A 26,111-nucleotide genomic window follows, 5' to 3' on the forward strand; every position below is an offset into this window, starting at 1 on the left:
CAAGAAGTGTCTCGTCTCGTGGCGGTGGAGATAAAGAAGAGGATATGGATTCCAGTGATATATGGGAGGCCACGTCCAAGGGCTTGGTGGTGGATCAGAGGATGAGACAGAGCATGAGGAAGAAGGCAGAGTCAGGGGTGACCCGGGTTTCTGGTTGTGAAACCCGATGGATGGTGGCACCGTTCAGTGAATGAGCCCTGGAAGAGGACTGGCTTTGGGGGGCCGATCATTTCATTTTGGACATACTGAGTTCGAAGTGTCCTTCGAAGTGTCCACCCCAGGGAGCTGCCGTGCAGACGTTTGAGCATATGGGCTTCAGAGGAGAGGTCCGAGCTGCTGCCGTCAGCTTGTGAGTGATCTGCGATTCCAGTGGGGGTGTGGATGACAGCGCAGTGTGAGAAGAGAGCGTGGGGCCTGGGCAAGGGTGACAGTACGGGCCAGGCGGGGGACGGCCGGTGGGGGTGAGTGACTGCTGAGGCTGAGAAGGGGCGACCAGGGAAGCAGGAGGAGAAGCAGGACAGACTTTTTTTTCCCTAGGAGAATGGAGTAGTCAGCAGTGATGAATAATGTCAAAGGGGATCATGTAAGAAAAGAACTAAAAAAAATTACATGGAGTTTCATGTCACAGAGGTCACTGGGGACCTTAGCAAGCTGTGCTTCAGGGGAGCTGGGGACTGGGAGCCCGGTTGGAGGGGCAGAGAGTGAGCGGAGGTGGCGCCACGCTGGCAGCAGGTGCAGACACTCATGGGAAAGCTGGGCTGGGCTGTGCTTCCCTGTCTCGGCAGCTACTGCGAGGACGGCGTCATGCACTGCACCATGAGTGGAGCCCCAGGAAGCCTGCTGCCGGACGGCGTGCTCGGCAGTCCCCTGGCCCACCGCAGTGAGTACCGCGGCCCTGGAAGGGCCCTCGCCTCCCTTTTGCCCAGATGCTCAGGCGTGGGGTCGGGGAGAGCTGGGTGGCTCTGTCCCATGGGCGCGTGCATTCAGGCACGGGTCTGGCTTGGCCCGGGATTGCCGCAATGTCTGGGTCTGTGTGAGTGGCTTTCAGGCTAAGACATACCTTTGCATGTGTAAATCCAAATCACCGAGCAAGAGTATTTTGTTTTGTAGAAGAGGAAAACTGAATTGCCAGCAAGGTGGGTTCAGTGAGACCTGTGTGTTGCCCGTAGTGAACTTAGCTGAGTAAAGAGCTGAGTGAGTTGGCTGCCTTGATTGTGGTGACAATCGCTCTTCTTTGGTGGCCTCTTGTTCCCCATGGACATGCTGACGAGGACACCTCGTTCTTTAGAAAGCTTCTCGGATGGGTTTGAAAGAGGGAGGTTGGGGCCAGTTGCTCTCAGTTTGAAGGTCCGGATAGTTGCTGTACTGTTAAAGGACAAAGCAAAGAAGGGAGAGGGGGCTGGTGTGATGCTGGTTTGTGGATCACAGGGGCTTTATTTGCTTCCAGAAGGATCGTCCTTGCTTAGAAAGGACACTTCCAGGGGAGGGAGAGAGGTGGGTGACCACTTCTCTCTGCCTCTCACTTTCCATAGACCGCTTCTCCCCAGGCGCCCAGTTCTGTGCCCCGCGCCTGAGTCCCAGCTGCCCTGGGTGAGAGGTCTGACTCCCCGCGGGACTGGCTGGGCAGCGTCTCAGCCTAGAGCTGGGGCAAGATCCCCAGCACGTGGATGGCTCAAAAGTTGAAATCAGAACTTGTGACCACAAGGTCCCTAAACTTTCTGGCTGTTTCCTTCTCTCACTCTCAGCGTTCCCCGCACTCCCCCGCTTCTGCTGCATCCTGCCTCTTTGACCCGTCTTTAACGCTCCTCTTGCTCAGGGCCTTCTAGTCTAGTCCCTGGAAGGTGTTACCTTTCTCAAAGTCAGGAAACTCCTAGAATTCTGTGCAGATTGGGAGACGCCATTTAACCTTTTGGAGTTTCTGTTTCCTAGCAAAAGCTTCCGTATGAAAACAAGGCTGGAAATTCTGGCTTTCTTGCCCACAGGAGATAGTCAGTGACATAAATGCTTAAGTGCCCCAGGGCTTTGGAAAGAAAGATGCTGTATCAGTCATCTGTTGTCATCATTATCCAATCAGCGTTAGTACCTACTAATTGTCAGGAACTGGGAGCTGTCCGTGAGCAGGGTGGACAGCAGTCCCTGCCTTCACGGAGCATGCATTCTAGTGGGCCCAGTGCGCGGGCGTCAGCCAGTGAAATGTGTAGTGTGTCACACGGTGAGAAGGATGTATGCAGTATACAGATGGAGCTCAACGAGGCGGGAGGAGAGAGGAAGCGTCGGGGATGGAGTGCCACAAATTTAAACAGAGTGGCTGGGCAGGGGCTGGCATTTGAGCAAAGGCCCCTTTAAGTCTTTGTGGTTGAACAGCCTCCTCTTCCTACGTTAGTTGTCACCCTTTAGGAATGGTTCTGTTGGGTCCCACTGAAGCTCCTTTTTTAGCACCCGAACCCAAGTCTTGTAAAGCCTGAGTCTGGACATTTCTGCAATGCATCCTGATTTAATGCAACCTGCCACAGCAGGACCGAGGGTGCTGGGAAGTGTGGGCCCTCGGGTGAGTGCGGGATGGGAGAGCCACCGCCAGTGTAGGCCTGCAGTCAGGAACTCAGATGGGCAGGCGAGGCTGCCCTCCCAGTCCCGCACCGGGAACCTGGCTCAGAGGTTGGGCAGCATCTCGTCCCAGGGAGTGGGCAGCTCTGAGTCTCTTCAATTGCGTGGCACCTGGGGACCAAAGGATGGTGCAGAGGTAGATCCATTCACTCCTTCACTAATCCCCCCTTTGATTTTCCTACCCTCAAGGCAAAAGGAGCCTGTCCTGTCGGCCCCCCATGGTCAAGCTGGTGTGCCCTGCCGACAACCCACGGGCTGAAGGGCTGGAGTGCGCCAAGACGTGCCAGAACTACGACCTGGAGTGCATGAGCGTGGGCTGCGTGTCTGGCTGCCTCTGCCCCCGAGGCATGGTGAGCCCCCACCGCACAGGGCTGGTGCCTTCCCTGCCACTTTCCTGCGGGCAGGGATGAGTGAGGGGCTGTGGAGCCAGCGAGAGGAGGAAACAAGTGCTAGACATGGATGGTGATGGGGGCGGTGGTAATGGGAACAGGGGTGGGGAAGAGCGTGGCCAGGTCAGCCCCAAAGTCAGGGAGGGAGTTGGTGGGAAAATGTTTGGGGTTGACCCCGATGAGATCTGACGAAAATATAAGAACTTAGCTTACGGGAGTGCCGTAGGAAGCAAAGTATTTCCAAAAAATACTTACAAGTGAAAACAGGCATTTCCAGTAGAATTTTCCCTAGGGCCGCATTCCATGGTATGAGATGGAGGGGCACACGTGTGTTTGCATATGATTTGCATCTATGCATGAAACTTTCCATTTCAAGAGAGGACACTGATGCCCTGCCAGGCCACTAGCAAGCCCTGGGCCAGCAGGCCTCTTCCCCACACGGAAGCTTGTCTTCCTCATCTGTAAAGTGAGTCTGAGGTCTTGGCCAACTCTTCACATTCCGGGATCCTGGCGCGGGGGCTGCCGTCGTGAGGCCACGCGTGGCCCGAGGCTGTGCGGCCTTGCACCTGCCCAGCTCCCGAGCGCATCTTCCAGAGCTTCTGCTGGCAGAGGTGACCTGAGCATGCCCAGGCCTCTGACCTCCCTCCCACGTCTATCTTTGGCCAGTTTCGTAGTAAATAGATTATATGTGTATTATTCTTGCCACCTTGAAGGATGCAGCTTCTGGATTTTTCTCTTTCAAATACATCCTGTCTTCTCCCCTTCCCTGACTCCAATTCCTCATACCCAAAGTGAGTGGTGAGGGGCCTGTGGGGCTGTAGAGCCAGGATGGAAGAGGCAGGACGGCTCTCCTGTGGCTGTGGAGGGAAATTAGTGATGCCCAGGACCCTGACCGAGGGCCGGTGGCCTGGACCGTGGGAGCTGCCAGGGTTCTGTTGAGGGAACTTGGACCCATCCCCAGTGTTCCTCAGGAAGGCTGGAATCAGAGTGTGCTTTTCTACTGACCCTGCAACCCTATCTTCTCCCAGAGTGACCAGCTCTTATTAATTCTGCCCTGGGTGTTCCCCTCTGTTTTAGCCTCTGAGGATTCTAGAACCACCTTTTCCAGATGTAGGAACTAGAGATTGGCCAGTGAGCACCTTCAAATTGGAAGGTGTTACTGATGCCTTAGGAGAAGGTGGATCTTCATGGAGGGTCTATGGGGGAACCTCGGACCTGGGTGGGGGCCCAGAATAGGGGCGGGCAGGGGAATCTTCCTTATTGCTCTTTTTACCCCTAGAGACTTTTATTTTGAGTGTCTCAGAGCTTTGGAGGGGGACATAGATCATTGTCCCTGCATCATGCCTGGAGGAGAAATTCTCCTGATGTCAGGGAAATCTCAGCAAGAAAAGGGACATCACTCAGGATTATGGCAGCTTCAGGAATTCTTTTAAATGCATTTTTTTGGTCATGTAGGAAACAATACAGATATTCATAAATAAGAATAATCACAATAATTTCATTATGATCCAAATCCCAAGTGGAGAGTGAGAACTCATGCATAGGACGTGGACGTACCACTAGGAGGTCATTTGGCATCCCGAAGCCTCTGGCACGCATGCTGAGGACAGCATTTGGACACCCATCACCTCAACTGCAGGGGATCATAAACGCAAAAGCTCACATTGCAGGAGATGAGGTTATTTTTACAACTGCTTCGTTACGATGCCGACAAACGTGCGAACTGCTGAGGCCAGATTCGGGAGAGCAGAGAAGTCTGTGTAATTTATTAAGTGTGCGCAGGGTGCTGGCCGCATGGCGGGACACATGTTCTTGGCCGTGAGACAAAGAAAATGGGGCTGGAAACGCTTTGGGCCCATGTGATGGGGCAGACGGTACCCACCCACAGGGTGTTTCTCTGTCCTCCCTGTCCCTTGTGGGAGATGGTAGGGTTGTGGGCTGTCACCAAGGGTTTGTGAAGAGGGTCACGGATTCTGCATTCTGAGGACTTGAGAGGGGAGAGGGAAATAGCTTTTTCCTGGGGGCAGATCTACCGAGAGCAGCGAGCGCCCAGCAGGAGCAGGGCTCCAGGCAGAGGGCTGCCAGGCCAGGCTTCCCCGCCTCCTGGCCCCACGGACACCATCGTCCACCTTTACCTGCAGCTCAGCTGCCTCGTCCGTTACGTGGACACTTACTTCCTAATCTGCCTTCATGACACGTTGGCCGTGGGCCCAAAGGAGATGTATGTGAAAGCACTTTTGAAACCAGAGAGTGCTGTAGAAATTGTAGGAATAGCTTTAATTATTGTTTCATAAATAACTGAGGCTGTCTCAGAGGCTGCACTGTCGGCTCCTCCTGTCCACAGGAGAGATCCCAGAAGGACCCTTTTCCTTACACTTCTAATCTGTTGTGGACCAATTCTTTTGTAAATACAATAACAATGAATTATCAGAAAAATGAAACAAAAAAGCAATGAGATACAAAATATGAGTCCCCCCCAATTTTATTATGTGTAACAGACATGACATTATTCCCTCAGATTGCTGTAAGATTTTCTAAACACTTTCTCTCAGTTTCTGTACTTACGTCATCACAGACTGGCCCTGCCCTGGGGCCTGTTCTTTGAGGAGCAGTGCCCTCAGCTGAAGATGGCCTCTCCTCCTTCAAGGTGTCCCTCAGAGTCCATTGCATGCCCGGAAGAACCTGTTTGAAAATGCTGGGGGACAGGGAAGGAGCCCCTCTCTTTCTGACCTGTCCCAGGCCTGGCACCCGCTTACAGCCGAGGTTTTCTGGTCCACTCCACGAGCTGCAGACTCTGTTCCTGCCAGTGTGCAAAGGTCTCCTGGCACGGGAACAAGGAGGGCAGGGGGCCTTTTGCTAAGTGGTCAACACCATGGGAAATGGTTGGTGGGGAAGCCACGGGAAAAAGGCCTGGTGTTGGAATCCCACACTTCCGGGTGTGAATCCTGGCTCCTGACAGCTACTTAACTCAGTGGCAAGTCACTTAAAATCTTGATGTCTTAATTTTCTCACCTGTAAAATTGGGTTAGAAGGGCTGTTGGGAAGACTGGAGATTGGGAGGTGCTTAGTAAGTGGCGGTTTAATGACCACTGCTGTAATAAGTTCATGGAGGGAAACCATGAACCCTAGTATGAACGGTGACGCTACAGGGAATTAGTTAGCACACCCTGGGAGAAACTTTTCAGACCAGTGTTCACATTCTGAGACCCACTGGATCAATAAAATGAGGGGGTTGCACTGGAAGACTTCCTAAGTCTTTTTCTCTAGTTTGGAAATTCTTGAGTGAACTTTCTGCCTGAAGCATCCACCCCTTTAAGTTAGAATATTACCGGCTTCCACCACTGGGTGGCAGAAAAGCACAACTGGCCGCCCCGCTCAACTCCCAGGCGCGCGGGAGCCAGGCAGAGGAGAAGGGACCCTGGGGACCCTTAGGACCCACTGTTTCAACCCCTTCTCTTGCACAGGGGACTGAGAAGCACAACCCAGTTCAAGGCTATGAAGTTGTACAGTGGAAATTCTGGTCCCCTGACTCCCAGACCAGGGCTCCTTCAGTCCTCCTGGTCTCCCTCTGGGAGGCCAGGTCACTGGGTGCTCAAACACGCAGGCCTCTGATGAAAATGGGGTATCTTGTCTGCGGGATGCTGACTTAGGCTCTGAAACCTGTATTTCCCAACCTGGCACCCAGCTCTGCTGGTATCAGGAACCCCTTGGCCGCTGAGAGGTGTGTTCACGTCCCTGGTCCTTGGGTGCCCAGGTTTCTCGTGCCCCATGTGAAGACCGAAAGACTTCAGCACTGCTCCTTAAAATCCAGAGCCTGGGTTCTGGGCCCAGCCAGAGGGGCCTCACACGTGGGCATTGTAAATCCTATGAGATGTAATTTTAAAAGGCCCAAGGAAGCCCTCCTGTCTCAGAACTATCTACTACGTGTTGCATAATTTGTCACCTAATCAGGCTTACTGAAATATAACAAGCATAGATTCACTTTGGTTAAGGAGCAAGAGCTTACAAAAGCCTTCCAACCTCATAAATCCTCACAGGAAGAGTCATTTGCACCTTAGTGAGAGTTATTTACTCAGACTGCTTTCCTCCCAGCAAACCTCTGGTTGAAATCAGCTGTGTTGGGCTGGGAGTGTTAATGAAACAGGAGAATAAACAAGGGCAGTTGGAAGGCAAAAAGGGTTTTGGAGAATGAATTAGCACCATGTTCATGTATGGAGCAGGGGGAGGATGGGGCCTCTTCAGAGAAGGGTAACAAAAGCAACTTGTGTCTACTTTGTAATTTTTCTTGGAGCTGACCAAGACTGGGTACCCTGTTCTGGGCTGGAGCCTTTCTTACTCTAGGTGTCTTGAGTTGATGAAGAACGTGACGGCTATTTCTGCCATGTTTTCTTCCGAAGTCTTCAAAGGACATTCATAAACTTTGTCATAGTATTCTTCTGGTGTCCAAGGGACAGACACTAGGCGGAGATGGTCCTCTTCATTTTGATCGCGAGGTTTCCGTGGCTTGCCACAAAGTTCTCCTAGAGGCTGCTGGGCTGGCCTGCCCCACTTACCTGGGCAGCCCTCGTCTGCTCCCTGTTCGCGCCCTGCCGTCTGCCTTTAATGAATTTCTATCTCCATGAATTTCTTTATGCTCTGGGGCTCCCCGGGTGTTTTTAGCTGGGCTGTTGTTACTTGATCTTCTCTCCCAAGTCAGCTCATGCCGTGGCCTGGAAACCCTTTCCTCTCCTTTGAGGTCGTCTTTTGTCTCCTTTCCAGCTCTAACTTCCGGATCTAACCCTGTGCCGCTGCTGTCTTCATCGTGGGCCTCATTTAACATCCAGGTCCTATTTTAATATTGTAACCGTCAATTACTAGTCTCCTCTGCTAGCACCAGTCAGGGCAGAGAGCAGCCGTGCGGTTTGCGGCTGCGGTGGCGGCAGTGTTCTCTCGTGGCCCTGCTGGGATCTGAGTGTCGTGTCCTTTGGAAGAGGCTTCTGTAGACCCACCCCTGGGCGGAGGGAGGGACTCCTTGAGCCACGGAGGTGTGGGAGTTTTGTGGATATGTTGAATATGCCGGAGAGAGGTAAAAACATGCAGCTTGAGGACCAAGAGGCCCGGAGCCCTCCAGCCAGCCTGCCTGCAGGTGAGGGGCCGCTCAGGTGTGTTCTGCAGAGGTGAGGTGAGTGGGGCTGTTTCCTGGATTCCACCCTATCATCCGGCCTCCCTTCTGTCTCTCGTAACGTTTTGGTAAGGAGGCTTATCATCTGGTCTCCGTTAACCTAGGGTGAGCGCTGGACGGCGCGGCAGGGCTCCCCAGGCGATGCGTCAGTCATTCCTATAGCAGCCACTAGGTGGCAGGCCTGGGACCTCAGAGCTGATGGTGGGGGTGGGGGAATGTGGGGATGGACCCTAACTGTGACAGAGCCTTTGAAGGTTCCAGCGGGGAGAGCTTTTCAGCCCCTTCCTGCTCCTACCAAGCTGCCATCTCCCCTGCTGGGTGGCTAAGCTCATCGTCTTCCAAGAACAGCAGTTCTAGGAGGAAAGCGCTACCAAGAACGTGGCCGGCCTGCAACTGCCTCGCTCTGCACTCTCCTTCTGCCCAGCCAGTTAGGCTTTGAGGTGGTGTTTGGTTAAGTAGAGGAGGCCATTCTCCCCTGCACCCCCCGCAACACATGCACACGCACACACACACGTACACGCACACACACACGTGCACACACACGCATGCTCACACGTACACGCAAACGCACATGCATACGCATGCTCACACACAATTTTAGCCCGGGTCTGTGGCACGAAAGCCCTGGGATTGCCCTGTTCCCAGGCTTTGTCTGCTCTGTCTGGCTCCAAGCCCTGGGAGCTCAGGCTTGTGTGGGAGTGATTGGGTCACATGGAGCCTAAGCCGTCCAGACCTGGGGCTTCTCACCCCTCCGGTAGCTCTGGAACCAGGTGCCATGGTCCTGTCACCTGGGGTGACCCAGGCCTCTTTGAGAACACCCGAGGCTGGGCCATGCCAGAACAGACACCCAGGGCTGCCCCTGAGCAGTGGGTTTGGCCAACTGTGCCAGGTGGCTCCTGGTTCTTTTTTTGCCCCGGCCCCGGCAGACCTGTGGAGTATGATGTGCTCACATACGTGACTTCCTGAGGGCTGGAGGACAGGAAGGAGAGCATACCCCGTGGAGAGTGTATCAGAATATCAGGGGACTGGGGAGGAGGGGCTCGTGGGGCTCGGACAAGCCCCCAGACTCTACCTATGTCCAGTACTCAGCTCCCTCCTCCAGAGCATTAAGTGCATATTAATTTTATTCAATATAGTCTCTATTTTCTTTAATTATAAACATAACACATGCTCACTAAGGATCATTTGGAAAAAAATTTAAAAACCAAAAAAGAAAATAAAATCCTCCCACTCCCCTCTCCCAGCCCACCACCTAGAGGCAAGTCGTGTGTTTCCTTCTAGTCTCTTTTGAAATAGATATAAATTTGGAACCATGTGTATATATAGTTTTCTTTCTTATTTTAAAAACTAACAGCGTAATTATTTCGCACATCATTTAGGGTACTTGCAGAGGACCATTGTAACCGCACCACGGGATGGTGGCAGCTGGGGACTCCTAGATGGGTTGGACCATTTTCCTATCGTTGAGCACTTGATTGTTTCCATTCTTTCCTTTTGCGATGATAAAAAATTCTCCATTAATCTTTGTCCACAACTCTGTTTCCTTTGGAGAAATCCTTTGTGAGAAATGGCTGGATTTAAGGGTACGCACGTTTCAGGGCCTTCCGACTTGTTCAGAAAGGTGTCTCCGGTTATAGGGCCCCCAGAAGGGTGAGAGGCAGAGGGCAGCAGTGTCTTCCGCTGATAGGCAGGAGCTGTGTAGACAGCTGTTCATGTCTGCCAAGCCCCGGCCCGTGTGTGGGCTTCCTGTCCTGGCCTGGCCTGTGGCAGAAACTGTCCCCTACTTGTTCCTGTGCAGGGCTTGGTGGGAGGCTCAAGCCCCAGGTGGCTTCCCCAGTGGGGCCCTCAAGACTTGTGGATTCTTTTCCCTCAGGTCCGACATGAAAACAGGTGTGTGGCCCTGGAAAGGTGTCCCTGCTTCCATCAGGGCAAAGAGTATGCCCCGGGAGAAACGGTGAAGATGGACTGCAACACCTGGTGAGGCCCTGCCCGGGGCTCCTGGGGGAGCAGTGAGGGGCAGATGTGGCCACAGGACCTTCCCCCCTGCCCCCCCGCACCCTGTGGGAACCTGATTACTCTTTTCCCTTCCTCTGTGCCTTTGTTTCTCTATCTGTAAAATGGGGAGAATCTTTATCTTCATCTGTGCTCATCCTGTGTAGACACTATCCTGCAGGTTAGTAAGGTGGAGCATCCCTTATCCAGAATGCTTGGGACCGGAAGTATTTGAAGTTTTGAATTTCTTTGTATTGTGGAATATTCGTATATACATAATGAGATATCTTGGGGATGGGACTCAAGTCTAAACATGAAATTTATTTATATTTCATATATACCTTATACACCTTACATACCTATATACCTTATAGCCTGAAGGTAATTTTATACAATATTTTTAATAATTTTGTGCATGAGACAAAGTTTGTGTACGTTGAGCTGTTAGAAAGCAAGGTGTCACTGTCTCAGGCACCCTTGTGGCATCATGTAGGTGCTCAAAGAGTTTCAGATTTTGGAGCATTTCGGATTTTGGATTTTTGGATTAGGGATACTCATCTGGTGTTTCTGTTCAGGGAGATAGACCCTGGGGAAGGTGAGGACCTCGCTCCATGTCGGTCATTGCATATGTCACCAAGCTGCCAGTGGGCATGGGTCTGGAGGTCCTTTCCCTACAGGCCGTGTGCTGTGCGTAGGCATGCTGGAGTGTGCCGTGGTGGCATGGTTTGAGGAGGGGCTTGCTGGGGGTGGCTGGTTCCCTTCTCCTTGGCCACACTTCACATCACCCTCCCCCTGCCCACTCAGCCTGCCTGTGACTTCTGGGCTGGGCACAGCCTTGGAAAGGGGCCCAGGGGCAGTGACAGGAGGGCTGTCTCGTGGGCCCGAGGTCTGAGCTCACCACCTCTGACGCACATGTGGGCTTCCTGACGTCAGCTCTGGTCCCGGGTGGTGGTGGGACAGGGCCTGTGGCAGTCGGCAAATCACTATGGATTCAAACACGTTGCTGCACACAAACCTCTCCTGGCAGAAGTCCATGGTTTGCCACTGTTTTCCAGACACAGAATTTTCCTGCTGTTCTGTCTTGTTTTTCCCGTTAGCCTCCGGGGTTCAACCTCAATGTGTCTGTTTCCTAGAGACCCCGTGGCCCGTCTCAGGTAGACTCGTGGCTTCCAGGGTGAGGCTGAGCTTTTGGAGGATCTGGGCCTCCTCCCCGGCTGCCTGGATCACTTTGGACAACCCCTTCCCTTCTTTGCCTCAGTTTCCCCCTTATAACTGGAGAGCACCATGGCTCCCCTCTGTCCTGCTGGGCTCTGTGCTGGGCCTGTGAGGTCCATGCTCCTGAGGCTGCAAATCCTCAACTTCCTGAGGCTCCCTGGAGGGTTGGGAGGCACCGGAGCGTTCTGTGTTCCTTCACTGTCTCCGCTGCCCAGACAAGCCCCTCAGACCCAAGGCGCACAGCCAGTCATCCTCGCCATTGCTGTTCCCAGTGTCTGTCGGGACCGGAAGTGGAACTGCACAGACCACGTGTGTGACGGCACGTGCTCCGCCATTGGCGTGGCCCACTACCTCACCTTCGACGGGCTCAAATACCTGTTCCCCGGGGAGTGCCAGTACGTTCTGGCGCAGGTGAGCATGGGGGAGGCTGGGGATGGTGTGTCTGCCTAGGAGGGCGGGGGAGGAGCTGACTGCAGCTGGGGGGTTCCAGGTTGGATTCTGCCATTGTGTCTGTAGAAAGGACTCTGGGGTCTGGTTTCTCCTGGTAATTTTCCGGCCCCCCATAGAAATGCCTGAAGTGGGAGGGGTTCCGAACTCAAAGTGGTTGTCCGTTTTCCTTCTGCTCACCTGGAGACTTGTGGGAACAAGACAGAAGCTCGTTTGTTGGTGTGTATGGGTGTGTGTATTTTTGTATGTGTATGGATGTTTGTGTGTGTCTGTATGTGTATGTTTGGGCATGTGTGTATCTGTGTGTGTGTGTATAGGTGTGTGGATGGGTGTGTGTGTATCTCTATGTAGGTGTATGTGTGTGTATGTGTGTGCATATGGGTGTATGTTTGTGTATGAGTGTACATGTGTGAATGGGTGTGTGTGTGTATGGCTGTGTGTGTGTATGGGTATGTGTGTGTGTATGGGTATGTGTGTGTATGGGTGTGTGTGTGCATGGGTGTGTGTGTATGGATGTATAGGTGTGCGTGTATGGGTGTGTGTGTATGGATGTATGTGTGTGTGTGTATGGGCGTGTGTGTGCATCAGAAAGGTGATTTACTCAATGTTACCCAATAAGTGGCAGAAGCAAGATTCACATCTAGTTGCATGTTTTCCTGCCATACCACAGTGATAGCCACCATGGGGGAGGTATTTGCCACAAAAGGGTATTTCCCCTTTTGCTTAATTTTCTATGCAACTGAGGAACAAGGACCAGAGTTCTCTTGTCCTCTCTACTCGACTACAGCTGGTGGCCTCAGGACCCGCGGAGCTGTGTCAAACCGTCTTTGGTTATGTTTCTGGGCCAGCAGTCCAGAGGGATTCAACCAGAATTTAGAGCCACAGGATGCTGTGCGGTCAGACTGTCCTGGTCAGACTGGTTACCTGGGTGGTTCCAGGAACTAATGGGCTCTAGGCAAGGGCTCTGGGCCTGATGTGTCTGTCAGAGCAGGCCACATGTCACTTTCTCTCTCCCTGGTCCTCTCCTCCTCACCTTGTGCTCATCGCCACCCCCACCCCACTCATTGCAGGCACCTGGTTCATGGGTCGTGGCCCAGGATGGCACACCTGAGGGCGTTCACCTGGGCATGTCCCTCCTTCTCCCCCCGCACACACGCAGGCACACCCACACACCCGTGGACATGGCAACATCCTGTGACACATATTCAAAGGCCTGTGATGACGAGATGCCAGTGTTCTGGTGGGGTGAGGTAGCAGGGGGTATTTGTGTCTCGACACCCTCTTTCTCCAGGATTACTGCGGCAGCAACCCTGGGACCTTTCGGGTCCTGGTGGGGAATGAGGGGTGCGGCTCCCCCTCAGTGAAATGCAAGAAGCGGGTCACCATCCTGGTGCAGGGAGGAGAGATCGAGCTGTTCGATAGGGAGGTAAGTGCCAGCCTCACCCTCTGCTCTCGCGTCCTCCTCTGTGCTTGTGCCGGCTTATTAAGAGCGTTTATCAGGCGCTTATTTAGAGCTCGTGTGGATGGGATGGTGCGCAGCCACTAAAGAGCATGACCTGGACATGCCATTTTACGAGAACGAGTGGCAGAGCAATAGGGACGACACAGCCCCCCCAGTGAAGGTGTAGACAATGCGTGGAGAAGGGCGTGCACCTGCGTCTGCATGCACGGCGGGAGGGCCGGCACTGACCACAGGAGCTGGGGCAGGAGGGGAGGGCGGGACGTAGGTGTGTGTTGGAGTGATGGTGTTATGGGAGATTTTTACCTCTTTTATGTTTTCTCAGTTCTTTTTGGAGAAATATTTTCAAAGGAGCTCGAAAGAGGAGTAAACAGATTCAGGCCCTGTGCACTGAGAGCTTAGGCAGTGGTTCTCAGAGGGGTACGTGAGAATCTTCTAGGGTTCAAAATGCTGATCGGGGGCTCCGTCTTGAGATTCTGACTCAGTAGGTCTGGGCGGGGCCCAGAAACCTGCATCCGAAGCGGCAGGTCATCCCTAGGCCAGTGTGGGCTCAGCTGCTCTGTCTACATATAGTGCTGGGGGACCCAGCGTGTGGCTGACACCTGCCTTCATTTGCTTCCGTGCCTGGGCCTGCACCCCTGCCGTCTCACACATGCCCACCGCCGACGTCAGGGCGTGGAAGGCGAATCCCTCGCCATTACGGAAGAAAGCTGTTTGGCAAGCGTGGCCTGTTGACCGTGAGTTAGCAGTGTCGGTGCCACGTGAAAGGACGGCTGTGCTTCGGGCAGAGGACAGTGGCGGCTTTGAGCTGCAGGTGTGCAGATGCCGGAGGGACAGATGCGCACGTGTGACTCGTGCTGTGTGTGGCATGTCACTAACAGGAGGACCTCTGCAAAGAGGTGATGGTGGTTCTTAGCCTCAGCCCCAGTGTGACAGATTAGAGTCGGCTGAGCGCCGGGATGGGCCTTGAGGGTGCGGCACAGGCAGTGACTGGCCGGGTCAGGGCTCGGGTTGCAGTCCTGGAGCTGAACCGCGTGGTTCCTGCCTCTGGCACCTAGCTCCTCGTCTGTTGCCTTCAGCTTGACTCGGGACTACAGCAGCGCGGGGAGGGGAGGTGGTGGGACGCGGGGAAGGTGAGAGTCTAGTGCTCATTTCTATAAAGGAATAGATTCTAAAAACAGTGGTCTAGAGATGCTTAAAATCACTGCCACATTGAACACCTGTCTAGGGGACTACTGGTTTTAATGACCGAGTGTCAAAAAAGCACTGTTTGTGAAGTGAGGGCTGGTTTTCTGCTTGCTGGTGTCATTGTATTTTAATCTCATAGTTGCGACTTCACTGCTGCCTCTCTTATCACCCCTTGCTCACGTGTTCCTGGAGCGTGGAAGGGGATGTGGACACAGAAATGTTCAGGTGTGGCGCTGGCCCTGCAGGGGCAATGGCGTAAGCCGTCGGAGGGGTGGTGCGCACACTTGTGGCACTGGAGACAGGGGCAGGTGTGGCGTGGGGTCGCCCCGGCTGTGGAGTCGGTCCTTCAGCACCCGCTTTGCCGCTCTGTCTCCCTGCAGGTGAACGTGAAGAGGCCCATGAAGGACGAGACTCACTTTGAGGTGGTGGAGTCTGGCCGATACGTCATCCTACTGCTGGGCAAAGCACTCTCCGTGGTCTGGGACCGCCACCTGGCCATCTCTGTGGTCCTGAAGCAGACATACCAAGTTGGTGGCTTTCCTGCTTCCTCTTCCTCTTGCGTGGGACTTACTTGGACCTTCTTGAGCTCCCCGAGTAGCACCCCATGGCCTCTCCCCACTGTCCTTTGGTCCAGCCTCCCCCCCACCCTGCACATAAAGCTGCAACTCAAGGCTGAGAGTTAGCCTGGAGATTTGACCTGCCTGCATGTGGGAAGGACTGTCTAGCCTTGCTAGGCGCACAGTTTATTTCCACAAAACAAGGAAGTAAAAGATTAGGCAATACTAGTTTTTCTTTAGGTTTCTTAGCCTAAAAAGGTGAATTAATCATGTACAGTATTATTATAATACTGCAAAGTGTTCTGGGGCATTGCCTTACCATTGAGCCATAGGCCAGCACATTCTGATATCTAGTTTGTTGGGACTTTAATGATTTTGCTAAGTGGCATGTACGTGACCAGTGGCTGTGTCCACTGTGGTGGCTGATTTAGTCTTGGCAGGAATGGCCTCCCTGGCATCTCTGACAATGCCATCCATTTGCAGGTGGTACATGCCAGCAAGGGGTGTGCCCTCACTTCTCTGTGGCAGCCCATTGCATTTCTGGAAAGCATTAACAATTCACTCATTCATTTCTTCAGCAAATACTTACCAAGTTCCTATTATGTGCCAAGCACTGTCCCAGCCACTGTACATACAGCCGAGAAAAAATCAGATATATATATGTGTATATATATGTGTGTGTATGTATGTATATACATACCTCCCTTGCCCCTCGTATTAGTTTCCTTTGCTGCTGTAACAAATTGTCACAAACTTAGTGGCTTGAACAAGAACACAAAGTTATCATCTTATGGTTCTGGAGGTCAGAACTTTAATGTCAGTGGCAGAGCTTGATTCCTCCTGGAGGCTCAGAGAGAGGATCCCTGTCCCAGCCTTTTCCAGATTCTGGAGGCCGCCTGTGTTCCCGTCCTCCGTGTTCACAGTCAGCAGCATAGCATCATCCAATCTCTGTCGTTGCTTCTACCTGTCACGTCTCCTTCCACACTCTGACCCTCCTGCTGCCCTCTTATCAGACCCTGTGATGACACTGGGGCCACAGATAATCCAGGACAACGTCCCCGCCTCAAGATCTTAACCTGCTCATATCACAGAGTTCCTTTTGCCACGCAAAGCAACATATTCCCCGTTCTGGGGATTAGGATGTGGATATCTTTAAGGGGTTTGCTGTTTTGCCTTTCCAAACCCTGGTGGAGATCATATTCTATGGGGATATTGTCCCTGATGGGCAGGCCTGATGAGACCTGTTGAAGAGGGGACATGTGAGCAGAGTCTCAGGGAAGGGAGGGATGAGCCACCCAGGCATCTGGGGAGAGAATTTGGCAGATGGAGTGGTGCGGGCCAGGGCCCTGCGGTGGCAGGTGTGTTTCCACAGGTGGCCTTGTTTCCACACGAGGCCAGCCTGGCTGCAGAGGAGGCACCTGGGTGAATGGAGGTACACAAGGGCAGGGAGGGCAGTGGCCATGCCGTGGGGGCTGTTAGGCCACACCAAGTTGGCTTTTTACCCAACCGTGAGAACATTCTTCTTTTATGCTTCCCAGTAACACCCATTGTACCAAGCCAGATCCTGCTCACTGAAGCAAAATAGAACAGATCATTTCTTTTTCTCCCGGGACAGAGCTCTAAATATGTTGCAAAAGTATGGCACCGTTTCTTCCTCAAGTATCTCCAGTTCCTTCCATAGTTTGGTTTTTGCTTTTATTATTTTTTGTTGACACATGATTGTTCATATTTGTGGCATACACTGTGATGTTTTGATACACGGATGCAACGTGTGGTGATCGAATCGGCCATTAGCATATCCATCACCTAGAACATTTATCATTTCTTCTCATTGGAAACATTCGAAATCCACTCTTCTACCTATTTGACGATACACCGTAAATCGTTGTTAATTACGTCACCCTGTAGTGCTGTAGAGCACTAGAACTTAGTCCTACTCTTTCTGTAGTTTTTACCTGATGGTTTTCACTCCGTCAGTAACTACTTACTCAGGACTTGCTGCATGTTGCGTGCCACGACAGGCCGACGTGGGGGCGGATAAGATACGTCTTCCCTGGTGACATTTCTTACACAGCAGAATTCTGACCAGCCTGCTTTGGGCAGGCTACAGTTCTCCAGCTAAGGAAACTCACCTGGCCACAGAAGTGGGGACTAACGCTCCCTCCGCAGACATCTGCACTCGCACCAATGTAGCGATTGAAGCAGCCCCTCTCTGCACACACCCTTACTACGCAGGATGATGGTCCCTTCTACGGAGTCCAGGGCCGAGGCCGCCTGATTCCCACCTCTGCCTTTGGCTGGCTGTGTGACAAGGGCAAGCTGCCTATCTTTGTTTCCTTAACTTTAAAATGGGGTCGTCAAGGAAGCTCAGGAAAAGGCCGTGGCAGGGGCAGGGTCTGCTGCTCTTCCTTTGCTCTGTGGAACTTCCTCCTCCCCTGTTGCTCCATGAATTAATATAAACGTGTTTGCAGACAGGATTTGTCTTAGGAGTTTTGCAGAGCTTTGCCCTGAAGGAATATGTGAACGTGTTTAGTTTGCATTTCAAATGCTGTTGCACTCGGAAGGGCGTCTCTGAGAGACAGTAGCGGCTGTATCCCACAAGGTGCCGCGTTTCGCAGACCTAAAGGTTTGGATTTGGTTTGTAAAGCAAAGCGAATCTGTTAAAAACTACAGGATGAGAGCTGATAATGGAGTGCCCCCTGGAACAGACAGCTGCCCGAATGGTTAAAAGCAAGCTCCTGTTTAAACACTCCAGACTACCTGTCTCCATTCACAATAACCTAATAAATATGGAGCCAATATATCTCTGTTTAACCCCTCTGTTAAGTGATAAATTTACCTTACAACTTAGAAGTTAATCTTTGAAAGATTTTATAACCATTTGTTCACGTAGATAGAATTAGTTAAAGGATCCGTAGAAGCCTTTTGAAAATCTGTTAACCTGAGAGGAACTACCTGCTTGCTGTTACGTAAATCTGTTACCCCTGGCAACTAATCACTGTTCCCTGTAAGTTACCATGTAAGACCTCATTCGGGGCTTTTTGCAATCCACGGAGAAGATCTAGGCCCCCTGAGATCCTGCTTTGGCTATAATTTTTAGAAACTTATAAAACTATATCTTTGTCTCTGTGTATTCTTTTATTTTCCATTTTTCTCTATTATTTTCTTATCTCTTGCAACTCTACCAAAGGGACCCAGTTTTTTTCTGGGAGCTTAGCTACCTCCCCGCACTCCCCTGAACCAGAGGATGCCCCCGAGTTCAGCTGCTCATCCTCCCAATTTGTCTATCAAGGAGCAGGTGTGTGGCTTGTGTGGGAATTTTGATGGCATCCAGAACAATGACCTCACCAGCAGCAGCCTCCAAGTGGAGGAAGACCCTGTGGACTTCGGGAATTCCTGGAAAGTGAGCACGCAGTGTGCTGACACCAGGAAGGTATGTCTAGGGTGTCCGTGTGGATGGAACCTGCAGGGCCTGCTACCTGGCAGGTTCGTCCCCCTTCCCCATTCTTGTGGGGGTTGGAAGGTGGGTGGTGGTTGGCGTGAACTGCAGGTGGCTGCAGGGCTGGGGAGGAGGCTCTCTGGATCCCTCTGGGTTGAGTAACCCTAGTTTGACTGGCAGTTAGTTGGTCTATCTGTGCACTCTTTCCCTGTTCCCAGGTACCGCTGGACTTGTCCCTTGCCACCTGCCACAACAACCTCATGAAGCAGACGATGGTGGATTCCTCCTGTAGAATCCTCACCAGTGACGTTTTCCAGGACTGCAACAAGCTGGTGAGGGCCGCCAGGGAAATGGGGGGCAGAGTGGTCCTAAGGCTTCGCCCCGTGGCATGGACACTCAGGCATGACCTCCCAAGGCGGACACTCCCCTGGAGTCTTGAAATGACCAGCAGCAGGACACCACTGCAGTCTTTTCATGGCTTTGGGCTGGGAAACAAAAAGGAAAACCAGCAGTTTCTAGGGGAAGCAATGCCCGGCAGAACCTTTCCCTCTGCACAGAAGTACCCTTTCTTGGCATGTGCCAGTGCTTCTCTTCTGGCCCCAGTCTTAGGGTTCATTCCCCAGTGCAGTGTCCTGTCGCCAGCACCAGAGCCTGCTGTTGCCCTGTGTCTCCTGACCTGGGAACCACCCCCAGCCTCCACCCAAAAAACCCCTTGGTGCCCACTTCTTGTCTCACAGAAACTCTTCTCTGGCCTTAACTGCAGTGGTTTTGAGTCCTCATTTTATGACTCCTTTTGTATCTTGATCTTAAATATTGGTGAGGAATTCCCCAAAGTTCAGTGCAGTCTCTGTGTGTGTGTGTGTGTGTGTGTATACACACGTGGATGTGGGCGTGCAGATGGGTGGGCGCGTGTGCATGTATACGTGTGCACGCACAGCGATGCATGCATCCATGTTGCCATGGAGCGCCACCGACGTGGGGGATCCTGGGGGAACACGTAGATCTCGTTCTCTTTCTCTCTGAGTATTTTCAGTCCTTGGGGACTCCAGCGGATACTTACGGTCCTGGTTTGTGGAAACGCTGGGCGTCCGAGTGGGACGAGTGAAGGCAGGGACAGGCGTCAGGGCGTCAGGACTGTTGGAATGCTTCAGAAACGATGACCCACTTAGCGTCTGAATTCGTTTCCATAGCAAGTGCCGTGAAAAAGGCCGGTGTGCGCAGCGGCATGTTTTGGGAGCAAGGAGGGGTGGGAAGTGGTTAGTGCGGCTGAACGTGGATGGTGTGGACTTGGGGTCGGGGTCTAGCTTGTTCTACCGTCCAGCGTTCTTGCTCTGTAGCACCGCGGGGGGCAGCTGGAGGGTCCCTGGTGTGTTTCCCATTTTCTTTGCTGTGTCGAGGCAAGGAAAGAGCATGAGCTGCACGGGTGTGTGTTTGTGTTCATGTGAAAACACGCAGACCCCCACAAGGCTAGCAGTGGGCTGTGGGGATGGACCAATGACCGAGCAGGGGTGGGCTGATGGGCAGAGGGACTGTTCTGAAAAATCCTTCGGCACATCTGATTCCGTGAAAGGCAGTGGCACCGCTTTATTCCACCTTTTTGCTGGAGTCCGGATTGGAAACAAGGAATCTTGCCTTTTTGCCCATTCCTTCTTTGGGACCATTGACCTACATTTCCCCTTCTATCCTGGAGCCTCCTTGACCTTAAACTGACCTCCAGAACATTCCCACCCAGACCAAGAGCCAGAGCTCCTGACGCCTGGCCCTAGGCCTGGGCCACCTGAGCCTTGCTTTGCAGGTGGACCCCGAGCCGTACCTGGATGTCTGCATTTACGACACCTGCTCCTGCGAGTCCGTCGGGGACTGTGCCTGCTTCTGCGACACCATTGCTGCCTACGCCCACGTGTGTGCCCAGCACGGCAAGGTGGTGACCTGGAGGACGGCCACGTTGTGCCGTGAGTCCTGCTGTTCCTCGTGGTCTCAGACACCCTCCCCACCCCCCATGTGTGTCTAGACCTTGAGGCCTCGCGGAGTGCAGAAGGATAGTTGGGAGAGCAGGTAGAGCGTGCGTAGGGGGTGGACGGCCACAGCGAGGAGAGTTAGGACACTGGCTGAGTGAGGAGCTCCCGCTGTGGGTGAGGAGGGCCATGGATTCAGGACGTGGATACGTGGACACTGCCCTTCTGGAGAAATTCTAGAAGAAGGAGAGGGACCATTGATAAAGAGAAGGAAGTCGACATCCGTCCTTAGCTAGACACGATCATATTTGCCAAAGCGAGTGAGGAACTTATACATTTGTGTAGAGTCTTCCTTCCTTGGGCGTGAGTGACTTAATTTTTTTTATATAGAAAACTGATTCACAACCACTAGATTCCTGGTTAAGCTGCTTCAAAAATCCAGAAGTCTCTAACATTGGTGATTCTGTGGGCTGTTTGTTTCCCGCATGATCTCCAACCCTCCTGGGCCATCACCACACGGGTCTGCAGTCCTGGCTTCTCGGGTTGCAGAGGACTGACTGCTTGTGCCTTCCGTGGTCACGTGGCCTTGTCTCCTGTCTACACAGCCCAGAGCTGCGAGGAGAGGAATCTCCGGGAGAACGGGTATGAGTGCGAGTGGCGCTACAACAGCTGTGCGCCCGCCTGTCCCGTCACGTGCCAGCACCCCGAGCCGCTGGCGTGCCCTGTGCAGTGCGTGGAGGGCTGCCACGCACACTGCCCTCCAGGTGAGGCCTCCGTCCCGGGGTGGGGATGGGAAAGGGGGTAGAAAGGCGCTTCTCCGTCCTGCTTCATCTCAGCCTCTGCCCCGGGGCCCTGTCCCCACCCTGCCACCCCAAACCAGGTGCTGTTTTGGGGATCCTTTCACAAAGCCAGGCAGCTGTGCTTTTTGTCAAGTTGAACTCCAATAAAATGCTTTCGTGTGCCTATTTACGGTTTTATCATCTAGAGCAGCACGTTCTGCTAGAACTTTCTGCAATGGTGACAATGTTCTATTGAATGCAGTAGTGGCTAACGTGTCTGAGGAACTGAATTTTTAATTTTATTGAATTTTACTTAATTTAAACTTAAATAGCAACAGTGGTTCATGGCTGTCATACTCTACGGCACAGCTGCAGAGTTATTGAGTGCCTCCTTTGGGAGAGCAAACAGGTCCTTGGAGGTAGGATTTCATGTGTCCTGAGGCTTAGGGGAGGTGAGTGGGGTGAAGGAATCACTCTTCCAGTTTTGCAGAGGGACAAATCCAGGTACAAAGGAGGAAGGAAGCTCCCTGAGTGGTGAGCTGGCCCCTGGGGGTTGGGGGAAGGCAGAGGGACAGGCCCCTTCAGTTAAAGGTGCGTCTTCCTTCTGGGAAAGGGGAGGGTTTCAGCTCCTGATGAGAGCTGAGAGCTTTGTCGTGCAGGGAAAGTCCTGGACGAGCTTTTACAGACCTGCATCAACCCCGAAGACTGCCCGGTGTGCGAGGTGGCTGGCCGGCGCTTAGCCTCGGGGAAGAAAGTCACCTTGAATCCCGGTGACCCTGAGCACTGCCAGATTTGGTAAGACACAGTCTCACTGCCTTCCCTGAGGGCCTGCGCGGAGACTGGGCTCTGGGCACAGCTTCCCTGCTGCTGCGTGAGTTGAGAGTTCGAGTTTATTTATTTAGTTAGTTAGTTAATGAATGAAGGAATGGCTTAGTCCAGTTCATTGTTTAGTTTCTTTCTAGAGTTTGCTTCTTTTTTCTTTAAGGAGAGAGTGGATTGCTTCCCCCTATTTCTTAAGAGGTTTTTACTTCCTAAGAGGTTTTCCTTTTTTCCTCTTTCCAGAAAAATCTCAGGCACACCTCCTCAGAGGTTTCGACCGATTAAGAGGCTTTTATCCTTCTCACTGAAGGCAGGGTGTGATCTCCTATTGTCCTTGTCCGTCCCGGCTAGTCTGAGGATGGCAGTCTATGAAAGCCAGGTTTCTTTTTTACTGCAGGGGGACGCAGGGAGGAAAGTGAGGCGGAGCCCCCTGCCCCTCAATGGAACGTGGCCATCTGGGGGCCACAGTCGAGGTCCAGGGCGCAGCTTTCGTAATGGGGAGGGGAGACAAGCTGTCACCCTGGGCTGTCACTGGAACTGCCTCTGGGCAACCGGGCTTTGGGGAGGTGGGGAGGCCTCAGGGTGAGCGCTGAGCTTTCCGAAGCCCTGCTCCTCAGGAGGGAACACTCATTAAAATGTTGGTCTGTTCAACACCACTCCCTGACACCAGTCAAGCCTTCTGGGAACTTAAACTTGAGAACTTACATTCGCTGGGGAGAGGGCTGTGGCCACAGCTGCCAGAGTCAGAACGTGCCGCCACCATCTGTGCAAACAAGAGCGAACGCTGCCTGGGTTGGGTTTTCTAGCAAACACAGGAAACTAGAAAGTATGTCGCTCACGCACCGTTAACCGAGGATTGAAGCAGTAAATCGTGTGGATGACAAGGAAGTAGGAGTTAACTTCCTAGTGAGACCTGCCTGCCCGTCCCGAAACGGGACTGTGAGGAATAAAGGATGTGGCGAGACTGGCGCTGGCTTGAGGTTCTGAGCCCGGAGGGCAGGAGAGCCTAGAGCCCGCCCCGCCTTCGCCGCAGCGGCCGTGTGCACGCTGAGCCCTCAGACGCGGTGTGCACAAGAGTCCCACAGCAGGCTGGTGACATCGCCTGGCATCCAAGAGGGCACTTCCGAGGGCTCAGGGCGCTGCTGCCTTCTTGGCCGTACTGGGTGTGCTGAACACAAGTTGCCTCGAAGGCTGAGGGGACAAAGAGGAGAAGGCCGAGGCCGTATCGGTCTCCCCCACAGGGACACCGGATTTCACCTGTACTCTGGCATGCCGTGCCACTTTCCAGGACGCTGGCGAAGGGTGACGTGACCAGAGAGCCCGGAAAGTCGGCATGGTAGCGTAGGGTTTGTGCGGGGCAACTGCTCTGCGGTGCACTTGGGGCTGGGCGCGGGGCTGAGCCAGTTCCTGGCACGTAGTAGGTGCTTGCCACACGTCTGTTGGGGGAAGAACAGATAAGCCGCTGTCTTTTCCCAAGTCTGAGACCTGGAGACCCCCATCTACCACCCAGACACTTTGTTCTGCTAGATGAAGCTGGGGTTTTTTGAATCTTTATTTGTCTTTCCAAAATGTTTTTACTCCAGTTGTTTTTTATCTTCCTTAAGCCCAACATATTAAACATGTCTTCAAATTCATACAATTTAAGTTCTGTTATAATAAACACCATAAAGCATTTATCTTCGACAGAACATTTACAAGCACAGGTCAGTGTTAGCATTTTAGTGCAGCATTTGTTCTTGGAGATACTTGTAAGAAGGCTTGGAGTATAATGAAATATTTATGTTGCTAGAGATCTCGGTTGAAAAGAAAGAAACTTTGAATGGCTGTGTGGATGGCCTAGAACAACAAAGATTCTTTTTCATAGCCTAGGACGGGTTAAAGCTTTGGCTTCTGGAATACAGGGAAGCCTGTGCTATGTGTGTGTGTGTGGTGGGTGCTGTCTGGGGACAGATGTTGAACAAGGACATCTCACTTGGGTGGAGAATATCTGTGGGATCTCAGGTTCAGGTGGGCCAGGCGGGCAATTCTATGGGAGTATGTGTCGTGGGCCTACACTGCAGGGCTAAGAAGTGCCCATAGGTTATTCCTGAACCATTTTGGTTTCTTCCCTCTGCCATAGCCACTGTGATGGTGTCAACCTCACCTGTGAAGCCTGCCAGGAACCGGGAGGCCTGGAGGCGCCCCCGACGGAAGCCCCTGTGAGCCCCACCACCCCATATGTGGAGGACACCCCGGAGCCGCCCCTGCATGACTTCTACTGTAGCAGGCTGCTGGATCTGGTCTTCCTGCTGGACGGCTCTTCCAAGCTGTCCGAGGCGGAGTTCGGAGTGCTGAAGGCCTTCGTGGTGGACATGATGGAGCGGCTGCACATCTCCCAGAAGCGGGTCCGCGTGGCCGTGGTGGAATACCACGACGGCTCCCACTCCTACATTGGGCTCATGGACCGGAAGCGGCCGTCAGAACTGCGGCGCATCGCCAGCCAGGTGAAGTACGCGGGCAGCCAGGTGGCCTCCACCAGCGAGGTCTTGAAGTACACGCTATTCCAAATCTTTAGCAAGATTGACCGCCCCGAAGCCTCCCGCATCACCCTGCTCCTCATGGCCAGCCAGGAGCCCCCACGGATGGCCCGGAACTTGGTCCGCTATGTCCAGGGCCTAAAGAAGAAGAAGGTCATCGTGATCCCCGTGGGCATTGGGCCCCACGCCAGCCTCAAGCAGATCCGCCTCATCGAGAAGCAGGCCCCCGAAAACAAGGCGTTTGTGCTCAGCAGCGTGGACGAGCTGGAGCAGTGGAGGGACGAGATTATCAGCTACCTCTGTGACCTTGCCCCTACAGCCTCTCCCCCCACCAAGCCCCCCCACATGGCACAAGTCACCGTGGGTCCTTCGCCACCGGGACCCAAGAGAAACTCCATGGTTCTGGATGTGGCGTTCGTCCTGGAAGGCTCGGACAAAATCGGAGAAGCTGACTTCAACAGGAGCAAGGAGTTCATGGAGGAGGTGATTCAGCGGATGGACGTGGGCCAGGACGGCATCCACGTGGCAGTACTGCAGTACTCGTACATGGTGACCATGGAGTACCCCTTCAGCGAGGCGCAGTCCAAGGGGGACGTCCTACAGCGGGTGCGAGAGATCCGCTACCGGGGTGGCAACGAGACCAACACGGGGCTGGCCCTGCAGTACCTCTCCGAGCACAGCTTCTCTGCCAGCCTGGGGGACCGGGAGCAGGCGCCCAACCTGGTCTACATGGTCACGGGAAATCCCGCCTCGGATGAGATCAGGCGCTTGCCAGGAGACATCCAGGTGGTGCCCATCGGAGTGGGCCCGCATGCCAACGTGCAGGAGCTGGAGAGGATCGGCTGGCCCAACGCCCCCATCCTCATCCAGAACTTTGATTTGCTTCCCCGAGAGGCTCCTGAGCTGGTCCTGCAGGGCTGCTGCTCCGGAGAGGGGCTGCAGCTCCCCACCCTCTCCCCTGTCTCCGGTATGCTGGCGCTGTGTGCGGGCGGGAGGGCCGGTGAGGGCTGGGGGTGCCTTGGCAGCGCGTGACTCCTGGGCTCTCATGGCGGCTTCCCCGCTCTGTGCCCGTGGCCAGGCCCCTGCCTGCAGAGTGCCTATGCTCGCTCCCTTCCAGGCAGGGGAGAGACCTTGTGACCCTTTTTTGGGGGGAAGGTCTTTTCTTATTGTGTGTGCTTGTAAATTCAAAGGTACTACAAGGCTATTGTTAAAATCTAAACGATACCAAGGCTATAGGGTAAAAAACGTAAGTCTTACTTTATCCCTCAGCCCCATTCCCACCCAGTCCCACTCTCTGCCTTGAAGGTGACCTCTGTTAAATCTGGCGACTATAAGCTCCCCTTTGACTGCACTGGCTGGGTGGAATTATTTTAAGTAGCTGACATTCTTTGGGGCAAGGCCAGGAAGTCAAGTGACAGGTGGCAGCCTAGGTCCTCAGATTCTACAGCGACTGCCCTGGTTTCAGTGTCACCTCTGCCGCTTGCTAGCTGGGTCATTTTGGGCAAGTACTTAACCTCTTCGTATATCAGTCTCCTCATCTGTGGAATGAGGCTAATAACAATACCTACTTGTAAAATGCTTAAAACAGTAC

At 53.2% G+C, this 26,111-nt stretch overlaps 1 protein-coding gene across 1 annotated transcript in view; it reads left to right on the forward strand.

The window, feature by feature from the left end:
• VWF (von Willebrand factor) overlaps nucleotides 1-26,111 on the forward strand; it is a 150,183-nt gene that overhangs the window by 62,315 nt on the left and 61,757 nt on the right. Inside the window, exons 17-28 of the mRNA XM_012637894.1 lie at nucleotides 786-880; nucleotides 2,794-2,954; nucleotides 10,028-10,131; nucleotides 11,634-11,772; nucleotides 13,100-13,234; nucleotides 14,836-14,982; nucleotides 18,305-18,445; nucleotides 18,670-18,783; nucleotides 20,247-20,403; nucleotides 21,012-21,170; nucleotides 21,845-21,980; nucleotides 24,124-25,487. Of these exons, the coding sequence (XP_012493348.1) occupies nucleotides 786-880; nucleotides 2,794-2,954; nucleotides 10,028-10,131; nucleotides 11,634-11,772; nucleotides 13,100-13,234; nucleotides 14,836-14,982; nucleotides 18,305-18,445; nucleotides 18,670-18,783; nucleotides 20,247-20,403; nucleotides 21,012-21,170; nucleotides 21,845-21,980; nucleotides 24,124-25,487 (2,852 nt within the window). The remainder of the gene's footprint in view (nucleotides 1-785; nucleotides 881-2,793; nucleotides 2,955-10,027; nucleotides 10,132-11,633; nucleotides 11,773-13,099; nucleotides 13,235-14,835; nucleotides 14,983-18,304; nucleotides 18,446-18,669; nucleotides 18,784-20,246; nucleotides 20,404-21,011; nucleotides 21,171-21,844; nucleotides 21,981-24,123; nucleotides 25,488-26,111) is intronic.

This window comes from Propithecus coquereli, unplaced genomic scaffold (assembly GCF_000956105.1).
Source record: "Propithecus coquereli isolate 6110/MARCELLA unplaced genomic scaffold, Pcoq_1.0 Scaffold124, whole genome shotgun sequence".
In the NCBI taxonomy this organism is placed as follows: Eukaryota; Metazoa; Chordata; class Mammalia; order Primates; family Indriidae; genus Propithecus; species Propithecus coquereli.